This window comes from Amaranthus tricolor, chromosome 1, assembly GCF_026212465.1.
Source record: "Amaranthus tricolor cultivar Red isolate AtriRed21 chromosome 1, ASM2621246v1, whole genome shotgun sequence".
In the NCBI taxonomy this organism is placed as follows: Eukaryota; Viridiplantae; Streptophyta; class Magnoliopsida; order Caryophyllales; family Amaranthaceae; genus Amaranthus; species Amaranthus tricolor.
In genome coordinates this window covers 21695963-21708889 of record NC_080047.1, presented here as the reverse complement: position 1 = coordinate 21708889, position 12927 = coordinate 21695963, and the positions used below count along the sequence as shown (strand labels likewise).

The 12927-nt window shown below is 33.0% G+C and overlaps 2 protein-coding genes across 2 annotated transcripts in view; one reads left to right on the top strand and one right to left on the bottom strand.

The window, feature by feature from the left end:
- Positions 1-5118: 5118 nt before the first annotated feature.
- On the bottom strand, positions 5119-5482 carry LOC130818261 (serine carboxypeptidase-like 26; the record flags this gene model as incomplete). The annotated part of the gene is given in 1 exon segment (XM_057684373.1): positions 5119-5482. A coding segment is annotated over 1 exon segment (175 nt), but the record flags the coding sequence as incomplete, so codon positions are not given.
- Positions 5483-10954: 5472 nt separating this feature from the next.
- LOC130807564 (uncharacterized) overlaps positions 10955-12927 on the top strand; it is a 7142-nt gene continuing 5169 nt past the window's right edge. Inside the window, exons 1-2 of the mRNA XM_057672827.1 lie at positions 10955-12344; positions 12442-12916. Coding sequence (XP_057528810.1) covers positions 11997-12344; positions 12442-12916 — 823 coding nt within the window. The 5' untranslated portion in view covers positions 10955-11996. The remainder of the gene's footprint in view (positions 12345-12441; positions 12917-12927) is intronic.

The window sequence follows — 12927 nt, the reverse complement described above, 5'->3', positions numbered from 1 at the left end:
TGTGCAGGTCGATATCCGATTAATTGTGATCGTTGATAGTACCTATGGCTTAGTTCAGGGGAATGCACGTGTCAAAAGGATTCAAGGGATGTTAGAAGAAGTATATCGCTTGGGATGTAAAATGGAGACAGCAGGTCTACTGTTCCTAAGTTGGATGTTCTAGCAAAACTGGATTCTGGAAACAGCGCACTGTTCCTGAACTGCAGTCAGCCTACGTTAACTGAAAATTCTGATTATTATATTTTAATTATTATTTTTAGTTAATGTATTTAATAAAATTAATTTGTTGCAGTAGTAATTTATTAAAATTAATTGGCAAATCGTTTTTCTTAAATAAAATGAATTAACGTCCTTATTTTCTAAGATCCTTTATTTTAGGATCTATTTTAAGTAAATATTGGATTTACTAAAAATAGAATTAGTGGTTGTTGAATGGGTCTTAGCTATCATTCTAAACCGTCTATATTCCTAAAAGTTAGCAAGTAATCATTCCCAATCAGTATAACCGTTTCTATTTATAGCAAACACGTTCCAGCAATTAGTACTAGAACAGGAACAGCTGTTTGTAAAACTGCTGCCTTAAAGGGAACAGAACCTATTATTAGGGAACAGCGGTTATTGCTAAATAACCGTGGGCTTGAATTGGTCAACTTTAAATGCCTATTTTTAAGATTAACCGTAGGAAGACTTGATTATTAAAATCCACATTACTCCCATGATCTTTTTGATAATGGGATAATGGATTGGAATATTCCTTTTTATTAGGGACTTTAGCTCTATAAATAGTGGACTTGGTTATTTTTCAAAACTCGCCTTAGTATAAGCCATTAAATCATACGTAATTTTGGGAGAATTTTTACAAGAAAATTTTGTTTTTAAAATGCCAATTAATTTATAATATTTTCTTGTGCAACTCATTGATTTTATTTTTAGAGAATTTTTATCCTTTGTAAGGGTTTTTGAGAGAATTTGTAATTAGACTCGGGTGAGTCTAAGGGGAAATTAGATAGCTTTTAATGAAGCTAGAGAAAAGATTAGCTTTGAGTAAAGCTAAGGAGAAAGCTTCTAGTGAAGCTTGTGGTGAGAATTAGCTTTTAGTGAAGCTAAGTTTGTTGCTTTGAGTGAAGCAATTTAAGAGACAAGAGTTGGCCTAGTTGATGCGCTTCGAGTGAAGTAAGATGTTTAATGTAATTGTAACGAGTTGCCTTAAACATAGTGGAGAATTTAGAAATCCCGAGGGGTCGTGGTTTTTCCTTCTATTTAGACCTAGAAGGTTTCCACGTAAAAATCATTTGTCTCTTTTAATTATTTCGCTCTAAGTTTAAGCTTTATTTATTTTATTCAATTCCGCAAAAACACCTCAAAAACGCTTAAACTAGTAACAACAACAATTCACCCCCCCTCTTGTTGCTGTTCCCGTTCCTAATTGAGTCTACAGAACCTCATGGTCGGTCCGCTTGATGAGGCTTTTGGAGGTCCTTATAGCAGAGTGTGGACGCTATCTCTTGCGGCGTGGATGGTAGAATATTCTTCAGTGTATCCTCCAAAAATCATGTTGATAGTTCCTTGTGTGTTGGAACTTTCGCACCTGGCCTCATCCCTCTTGGGGGATCTGCGTCTTTGATTCCACGGCCTCCTTTTCGCTTCTCTTCTAGCGTCATAGTCCTTCCGGTTGATGAACCTGGACAGTTTTCCCTCATCGGCCAGTTGATGTAGGATACGTTTGAGTTCGCGGCATTGGGCCAAAGTGTGGTCGTGTTCTTTGTGGTAATCACACCACAGATTGTAGTTGCGTCGATCAGAGGGGGTAGTAGTAGGAGGTGGAGTTGGCAGCTCATCCCGGACGGCGAAGAATATATCCTTCCTGTTCCGGTTGAACATCGGATCGTTACCTCCATCTAGTAAATTCCGCGTCTTGGACTCCCCTTCAGCGACATATACGTGTCTGGATCGTGGAGGCCCCATATCTGACGGAGGTTCTGGACGACGCGGCAAGTAGTTTCTATCCCTCCTTGATGAATGTTCCTCTCGGTTCCTCTAGGAATGATTGGATATTGGATCCTTCTTTTCTGACCTTCGTTTCTTGGGGTCATGTGCCTAACATATTTCGGAGGCCGTGACATAGCTTTGACATTGCTTCATGGCCTCCACGTATGTCTTCACTTGACTCTCGACCAACTGGAACTTTAGCCTTTGAGCCTTCTTTCCATTGATCAGGGCGTTTAATGCGACTTACTCTTCCAAATCAGTTACTTCCAATACCGCCTCGTGGAACTTTTTCAAATATGATGATATAGATTCCCCTTCCAATTGCGTTATGCTAAGCAAGTGAAGTTTGATTTTTCCTGCCTTCTTGATGCTACAAAGTGATCCAGAAATTTGCCTTCTAGTTGGGCAAAGTTGTGGATACTTCCCCCTTGAAGGGAAGTGTACCACGTCAAAGCTCCTCCAGTAAGAGTAGTTCGGAAGAATTTGCACCACAATGATGGGTTTGTGGTGTACAGCAGCATCAGGTTCTTGTAGGCCATCAGGTGTTCCTCTGGGCAGGATGTTCCATCGAAGGCCGCCATGTTTGGGATCTTTATTTTCCTGGGGTTGGAGTATTCAGTATCTCAGGAGCCAGCTGGGAGATTATTGGTATGAGATCTTCGGGAAGGCTACTCTTGCCAGCCTCATTCCGCGGCATAGTGACGGAACTGATGGGACGGCTAGATCCCGCGAGTTGTGCCTTCTTTCTTTCTTCCCTCCTCTTATCCACCAGCGTTTGAACGCTTTCGGACGCCCTTTGTTTCTTGCTTTCTAGGAAGGTACCGGCGTCTCGAGAGGCGGTTTTAGAATCGTCATCTCGCGGGTCAGTCCTGTTGAGGTTTGTGTGAGTCCTTGATCTCTCCCGCCTTTTCTTATTGCGTCTACTGGAGTGTGACATCCTCGACTTCCCATCTTGAGATTCATGGGATTTCGGTATCTCTTGATGGGGTTCGATTCGTTCTTGCAGATTTTTTATTTGGTCTGCCATGTCCTCCAACACTCGTTGTTGAGTAGGGGTATTATTTATGACGGCGCGGAGTTGTTCGGAGAAGGCGGCAGTGAGGTTTTGTGCTAGCATGTCCAGATCACGGCGAGTCACGGCTTGGTTGTTAGCGTGGCCCGCTGAAGTGTCTGTATCTGTGCTGTGCATGGTAGCGGTTTAAGTTGGATTCTTCTTAGGAGCCATGACTTTTTATTCAGATCCCCACAGACGGCGCCAAACTGTTTCGATAGTGAAACGAGGAAGTGGAAAACACTTGAAATACCGTGACTGGAAGCGTTATCTGGAGCGGCGATTCGTGGAACGAAGTGACTTGAATTCCTGCAACACAACACGTTAGCCTTGTCCGGTGGGTGATCTTCCGGAAAGCCCCTCCGACGCTCAAGTTATAACGGGGATATGAGATTAATGAACAAATGATTATAGATTGAATGCAAGAGCAGAGATATTTGGGTTGAGATGACTTATATGTGGGTAGACTAATGAAATGGAGTGTGAGTAAAGATATTAAGAGGATTATTCTCAGATGATCCCTTCCTCTCTGATGGTTGTCTCTATTTATAGTGGTGTGAAGGGAAGTTATTTCAGAGAGGAGGTTGATTATCATGGGGGTAGTGGGCAGTTATTAGCATCAAAAGAAGAAGAACTAGTGAATGAGAAGTAAAGGGTAGTTGCCAAAAGGGAAGTTGGGTCAATCTGAAAGTTATTTCTCAGGGGGAAGTTAGGGTATTTGGAAGGTTACTTGCTCATGGGCCAACTAAGGAGTTTGGAGAATTCAGAAAAAGCCTATTGACTAAAAGTTAAGGTCAACACGAAAGATCAAAGGGTATTAGGGTAATATGACATTTAATAATTTAAATAAATAAGTAAATCAGATAAGTGATACCATGACACTAATGTTCTTTTTTTTGAGCAAGTGTATTTGATGGTATTATCATGGTATAGTATGTATTTCACTTAATGTGTGTATAAATTTCCTTTACATTTAGTTATGTCAGAGTTTACTCCTATTTCTTTGATATTTCTTCATTTTAATTTAATATGTGAATTTTTTTTAATTAACATGGAGGAACCTGTAATTAAAGAATGGATCATAATTCATAAGTAAATATTTTCTTTTAGATATCAAAATCGTTAGTAATGCTATAATACTTCAACCAATCATTTTTTGTCCAACTTTTCAACTACATTTTCAAAATCATATAGTATAAATTTATTACTTTGTGACGCTATTTAAATTCAAATTTGATACAGTTTATCTTTAGATGGAAAAAAACAGATGAAAGCCTCTTATATCATTTATATGGCAAAGAATTTTGGTGTTTTAATATTCTTGTTCCTTAAAGACACCATTAAGGTATCTTGGTGAATCAAGCACATATTTGCACAAATATTGTTTAAAATTAGATTTTTTTTGTTGTTCACCTAAACTGATACATGTGATCTTAAATTAGATATATTTGACAATAGCTCAATTAATTGCATAATCTTTAATTAGTAATTTTTAAGGCGTCAATATATGAGTTACATTATTAAAAACTTAGTGTAGGGCGCTTAATTTTTGTAGGGCCTAGTGCCCGAATAATCTCAAACACGGTCGTGCTGCATATATATATATTAGATACAAGTTGATGATATAGGAAGGGTACAATACATACAAATCTTACAATTCAAAACTCTTGATATATTTATATGTGTGTGTTCTACTCTTTCCCTTCCTTTTTTTTTCATTTTAAGTTTTTTATAAGAGAGAAATTTAAATTTGATTTTTGAAGTATATATTAAAGACAAAATATATTCATGTAATATGTTGTTGGGTTCAATTTCATGCAAAGAATTTTAATATATAATTTTCACAATTTTTTATATGCGTATAAAGAAATATCGAGACTCAAAAATTACTTTGAAATGCATGAAAAAAGGCAAATAAAAAGAAACAAAGAAAATACTATTACTTTTTTCAATTATCAAAATGTTCAAACATATAGGTAAAATATACTTCTTCCGTTTAAAATTATTCTATTTTGGAGAAAGAAATTTAATTAAATTTTTTAAAACATATGTAGATAATAAATTATATCCATGGGAGATCTCGTTAAATTCATCTTAATGTATACTTTTTCATCATATATTTTTTATAATTTTTTACAATCCGTATTTAGAGATATTGGAGCACAAAAGTTACTTTAAAAAATGTGCAAAAAGTAAATAGAAAAAACAAAAAAGCACGGAGGGAGTATATGGAAAACACTCCCAAGTCCCAAGTGTTAAAAGACGATTTAATAATGTTGGAGCTTAAAATAAAAAGAAATGAAGTGTACGAAAAGAGAGATAAGAAGGTTGAATACCTGATTATGATGGTACCACGAACGCCAAGGTGTCTTGATGGGCAACCCAAGTGCTTGAACACAATATCTTGTTCCAATTATTGGTACTCTACCGTCTACGTCTCCACTATTCCACAAGTACCATCACTAAATTAGCTTCCAATACCATATGCTTATTCATTAGAGAATTGAACTAACGCTCCATCTCCACAAATTAAACTTTCTTCTAAGAAGACTAAGCAAAAAAACCTTGTTTTGAATCATCACATTCAATCTTTAGTCACACTATTTCAAATTTGATCTAAACAAAAATAATATGTTAGTCGGCCTAGTTTTACATTGCTATCATATTAACATATTTGTATGATCATTTTTTACAACTTTTCAAACGGTTTTTTTGATGTGTTGAACATTAAATTATATAGAGCTCATAAGATATATACCATGTAGTATTAATATAGTGGGACACACAAGTAATAAAACTTAAGCCCATAGGAAAAATCCACACAAATATAACGAAAAATCAAAATCAGTAAAAAAAAACGACTCATTTTTGATAAGAGCCGAGTCGTAGCTTCCATTCTGATGTTCCATTTTGAGGCAGAAAGAAAAGTCAAGTCAACTTTTGGGAAACGCCAAATTGTCGTCAGGAAGAAGCGACTCGTCGCTTTGCTTTTGTTCTAATTTTGTTCGTTTTTGGTCGGATTTTGATGGTTTGTATAGTTTGGATTGTTACTTTAATCATTTCTAATAGTTAGTAAATGATTAAAAATTGATTCTACATCAGTTATACAATCATTTGATTGGTTAAATTCATGTATGCTCGAATATAAATAGAGGGGTGGAGTGTAGAGAAAAAAGGCACGAACTTGAATGCTTTTACTAATTTCTCTTCTTTTCTCTTCTTTGCATGAAGCATAAAGAGAGTTATAAACTCATTGTGTATTTTCTATGTTCATAATGTACACATTGTTGTTTCATCCTAGTCACTTTTTGTACTAGGAGATTAGGGTTTGTTATGCGTATCTCATTGTAAATTTTACTTCTATATTTCACGTAACTTTCTTAGAGAAATATCTCAATAAGAAAGTTCTCATATGCCTAAAACAAATATCAAGTTTCCAAATAACATATATTGTTGCAAAATTACAAAAAGGGAATACAAATTTAGTTCTTGTGTAGTTTGTAATTTGTATTTTATTATATTAATAATATGGTGATTATGTCTTAAAATACGATATTTGTGGCCAAATTGAGAGAGTTCCAAAATCTTGATTTGTTCAACCAAAACTAAAAAACACCCACAGATACCAAAACTAAAAAACACCCACAGATGGTGATTATGTACCTTTCTTACAATTATATCAGTTTGGCAGTGTAACAAAACTAAAAAACACCCACAGATAGCAGCGAAGCTAGGATTTCGAGTTGAGGCAAACAAATTATCAATATACTACCAAATTATTTATTATATACATAAACTAGTTAAACTATGAAATTTTATAATCATATAGACTGAAATAAACTTGAATCATAGCAAATATTATATAAACTAGTGTTTTTGACTTCATATATTTGCCTATTGAGTCTCCAAAAAAAAACACTAATAAAATTAAGATAGCAAAAATATAAACACACCAAAATTGTTAAAATCGGGATTATACTTAGAATCGTTTACAAAGGTAGAATTGAATTGATACAATCAAATCGTAGAATCGTACGATTCTACAAATAAACTAAAATATATATTAAAATATATAGTATCTTATCATTATTATCCATTTTAAAAGTCTAAATTTATGAATTAAAGTTTTTTTGACTTTATTTTAAGAATGTAAAGAATACTTTTTAATAATTAGTTTAAATCTTCATACCGATTAAGAAATTTATTTTTTAAAAATTTTTCATGATGATACATTTGAAATTTATTTATATAAGTGAAAGAGATTAGTGAAAGATCGTCTATAAAAAAATTAATAATAATTAATACTAAATTAGTAGAATCGGATCGTTAAATCGTAGGATCGTAGAATCATGTTATGATTTTACCTCTAAAAATTTTATTCCAACTAGAATCTTAAGATTCTACAACTTTAAGATTTTACCTATGATTCAAATCAGCCACTTGTTTTTGGATCGTAAAATTGTAGACTCGTATATCAGAATCGCAATTTTAACAACAATGAAACACACACTAAAAAGGATGAATGTAAAATTATGAAAGATAAAGAGTAATGGCATAATATAAATTAATTAGTCTATTAATAAATAACAGTTCCAATTAGGATTTGATCCTTTAACCGTGGATTACAAATATGTTAATTCAATCATTGAGCTATAATAATTTTTGTTATATTTATGCATTCTTTAAATTATATATCATACTAGGATAGAAACTCGTGCAATGCACGAATTTTTAAATACGTTAATATTTTAATAAAATTTTAGATTACAAACCATACTTTACATTTTTCCTAAAATTCAAAATTGTAATTATGGTAGTCTAATAAGATAAATGACTGATTTTAATGATCAATTACTTGAATTTTATGTCATTTTAGTTTTAAATAACAATTGATGGATAAATACTTCAAGTAATTTTCTAAATTGTTGTATAATTTTACAGTATAATTTTCTAAATTGTGTAATTCAAATTACACTGGAATAAATGTAATTTATTCGGTGGTATAATTTTCTACGCGGTGTAATTCCAAAATCTTATCAGAAAATATATAATGTTCTACACAGTACATTATATATTTTCCACAATAATTTTTTATCAGTTTTTCCGAAAATATAAATTTGTAAATATGGTAAATGTAAAAAATACAAATTAATTAAATTTCAATAATTCTAACCAATGACAAAAAGACAATTGTCATGCTTATAATTAAACTTCCTTTTTACTATTATGCAGTAAAATTAATAGAATGTATGATTATTAGTAAAGAGGCCAAAGCCAAAACTTAAAAAAATCACATTTTTGGTAAAGCCCCTGGTCCCTTATGTAGCTACTCCTCATGCCCGCAGATGCACGTCTTTATTTACTTTTTTGTTAATCATGTTAGCATTAGCTAAAAATTGCAATATAATGAACAAATTGTGCATTGTAGTTATATAATCTTTCACCGTACAAACATATATGTATAGTATTATATTTTTCATTTAGTAGTTAATTATGAAAATTTAGTTCATCTAAAATATTGCATACCATATGATTAAAATAATAGCTATATTAGAGACGTAAAAGCAAAAAAAACCTACTTGTTTCATTTAATTTTTTGGTTATTATTCACTAATCACTTCTTATATGGATTTTATTCTTAATCTCTAAGATATAATAAAGTGAAGTGAGATGTTGTTTCGTTCATCTCAAGTCAATGCAAAGATTATTAATCATCAACTTTCATAATTTTTAATTATTCACAATTAGATATATTAAGGGGGTGTTTGTATAAAGAGTGGAAAGGAAATGGAAAGGTTAGTCTTAAAGAAGGGTAACGGTAATGATAAGGATTTTTGTAATTAGTTGTTTGGTATAATTAGGTAAGGGAAACAAAGTGATGAACAACCATTATTATTATTATTATTATTATTATTATTATTATTATTATTGTTTGGTATAAGATTATTATTGTTTTCCATTATTTTGCTATTTCCCTCTACAATAATCAAAGTGATGAACAACCATTTACACCAAATATAGTCAAACCTAAAAAATATAAAACAAAAATAAATTTTAACTTTCCCCTATATTACTGGGTCTACAATTATTGAAAAATGAATTTTAAAAAATATAAAACACATTATTTTAAATTATTCACATGGGCTGAAATTTGATTTTCATAAGTGCAGGTGATGAACACAAAGCTATGATAGAAGTGTACTGAAGTTTTTGAATTTCACAAGATAAGAAGATAGAAAGAGGGAAGAAAGGGAATTTAGTTACCATTGTTAAATGAGAGGAAACAAAATGAGGTTATTTGTTACCCTTAAGTAACGAATTCGTTTAACCAAATTTGATACCAAACAAAAAGTAAGTTTATAAGTTGATTGAATCCCTTACCTACATAGAAAAAAACTTAACCAAACACCCCTTAAGAATTAAAACGCTTTCTTAATAAATGTGAAAAAGTAAATACAACAAGTAGATTGAATAAGAAGGACTATTAAACTTGAAGAACGAACAAAACACAACATCTCGTAAGTCATTGGTTTCCGCCCAAAATAAAAGGTAAGCAGAAAATCATTTATGGTTATCATGGAAGACAGAATGAAATCACAAAAACTAAGGGCATGTTTGGTTGGCTCTTTTTTAATGGTATGGAATGGTATCACAACCATTCCAATGTTTGGTTAGGCCTTTTTACATTGGGATGTCATACCCTCTGGATTCTCATCCCATTCCAATCCTCTAGAATCCCATACCCTCCTACCCCCCAAGTTTCAAACTCCATTCCATCCCATATTCAAACCCTAATTTCAGAAAAGTGATGAGAGAGAAAAAAATATCAGCCACCTTCCTCCTCCAACTATAGTGAAAGCTGAACGGACTCCAATTTCACCGGCTGACTTCCTCCCCGGCGGCGGCTCTCTTCTCCGGTACGGCTATCATCTCCGGCACTTTGTCAAACGACCATAAGGTTTTTTTTTTTCAATTTTCGTCCAATATAATTGTACATTTGTTATATATTTCGATATATATGTTTTTCTGATTTTTAAAAAGATCTCATGGAGATTGCTGTAGATATATGTCGATATATAGGCTTGTTTTTTTTTTGTTGCTTTTTTTTAATTACACGATAATATGTGTGTTCATGAGTTGGTGGAGACAATTGGGTTACGAACGCTAACGAGCATATGGGTTTCGATTGCTGTTGGATATATATGATTGCTAGATTGTTATTTTTCAAGTATAATTTCACTGTATATATGGCATTATAGATAAGCTATTGGAAACAAAATGATAGAATATATATATGGTAATATATAATTTTTTTTCTATTTATTAATATGATGATGCATGTATACAAACACAGAAATGATTCCATCTCAATTAGCTATAGTAAGAAGGAAGAAGAGACAAATTGAATTACTACTACTTTTCATGGTTGTTAACAATGTCGTCACAATCATGTACTTGGTGATGTGTATGATGGGTGTAATTGTTTATGAAATTGAACGACCACGTTATAGCAAAAGTGAGAAGAAACACCTTAGACAAAAGCACTTGGATGCACTAATCAAGGATAGTGATATAGTCTGCAAAAGTGAACTTTGTGTGAATAGAAGAACCTTTTATGTCCTTTGTGAGATGGTCAGAGATGTCGGTGGTTCAAATGGCACTCGAAATATGTCTTTGGAGGAAATTGTAGCTATGTTCTTGTACACTTTGGCACATCATTTGAAAAATAGGACAATTAGAAGTCATTTCTTTCGAAGTGGAGAAAGTGTTAGTAGAAACTTCCACCGATGTCTTCTTGCCGTCTTAAAACTACATACTCACTTTCTAAAAAAGCCGACACCTATAACAGAAGATTGTGAAGTGGATAGATGGAAATGTTTTAAGGTAATAACATAATTTCATCTATATTATTTAAAAATCTATCCACTTTGTTTATTGTAAAACTTATCCCTCTTAACTTTTTTTTGTAGAATTGTTTAGAAGCCTTAGATGGCACTCATATTAGTGTTCATGTGCCAAGTGAGGATAGAGCAAGATATCGGACAAGGAAAGGTTCTATTGCTATGAATTTGTTAGGTGCATGTAACCCTAATTTGGAGTTCATATATGTTCAACCTGGTTGGGAAGGATCCGCTCATGATGGTCGTGTCCTTCGAGATGCTATTACTAGGACTAATGGTTTAATAGTGCCACAAGGTAATCATACTTAGAATTTAGATTTTATATTGTGGTATCCAATAAGCAATGTCATGACTTTTTCTTTTTTTTTTTGCCATATGTCAAGGTTCCTACTATTTGGTAGATGCAGGATACATGAATTGTGAAGGGTTTTTAGTACCATATAGAGGTCATCGATATCACCTTAAAGAGTGGGGGGACCGACAGCCAATTAGTGCGGAAGAGTACTTCAACATGAAACATTATAAGGCAAGGAATGTTATTGAGAGATGTTTTGGGCTATTAAAAGGAAGGTGGGGTATTCTTAGGACCCCATCCTTCTTTCCAATACGTACTCATGGGCGTATATTCAAGCATGTGTACTATTACACAATCTTATTCGAAAACATATGCCAACAGATTACACAATGTATTGGGATTTCGATAGTGAAGAAGGTGAAAGTGATGATGAGGGCCTAGATGATGATGTTGAGTTGATTACTCAAATAGCTACTACGAATGCTTGGACTACTTATCAGAATAACTTAGCACAAAATATGTTTAATAATTGGAGACTTAGGCATAGTAGCCAAACATAAATGTTTGTTTAGTTTATTTGGACTTATGTTTGGGTGTTCCTTTTTATGATGTAATCGAATTTTTTTTTTGTAATCTATAAATTTTTTTTTATGGTGTTGAGATATTTTTTATGGTGTAATTGGATTATTTATTTTATCTTGCAAATAAGAAAATAGCCTTATTTGGTAATTCTTTTATTAATACATCGTTGTTGTATAGGATGGATGTTGGTCAATTTGTTCAAAGTGGAAGAGGGAAAAACAAGCGATCATGGACTAAATCTGAGGAAGAATGTTTGATTAATGGTTTGTTGGAGATGAGTGTCGATCCTTCATGGAAAGCTGATGGGAGTTTCAAAGGTGGTTTCAAGAATAATTTAGAGGAGAAATTGAATGAGAAGTTTCCCGGGTGTGGGTTGAAAGGTATTCCCCATATTGAATCAAAAATCAAATGGTTTAAGGATAAGTATAATGTGCTAACTGAAATGTTTCGCACTTCTGGTTTTTCTTGGGATAATGAAAAGAATATGATTGTTTGTGAAAGGCAATCTTATGAAGAATTTTGTAAGGTACACAAATACTTTGACTTGTTTAATATTTGTTAGAAATTATAACATATTTTAAATGACGTATCTTTTTTTTTATTCAATTCTTGTTTAATTTCAGCAACACAGAAATGCTCAAGGATTATGGAATGTTCCTTTTCCATTTTATGATCAACTGTCAGTTATCTTTGGTGCTGATCGAGCTACTGGAGTGCAATCTGAGACTTTTGTCGAAGCTGTTGACAATCAAGAGAAAGAGACCATTGAACTAGATAAGGGTGGTAGTGATGAAGATGATGAATTTGATGATAATGAGTTCGTCAACCAATCAAAACAATCAACTCCAAGTGAACCTTCTTTAAAGAAAGCCAAAAAAGAAAAGGCTCCAAATGAACAAGGAAGGAAAAGGAAGAAGCCGGAGGTTGTGGACTTAACTTCTTCTTTTAACAATATGTCTTCTAGCTTTTCAAATCATATGAATGAGATGAACAAGCACATGTCTACCATTGCAAGTGCCTTCTCTACTACACAACTACATGAGCAAGCTATCATGGCTCGTGAAGAAGTTGAGGAAAATCAAAAAAAAAATTTGGTTAGTGAATTGCTT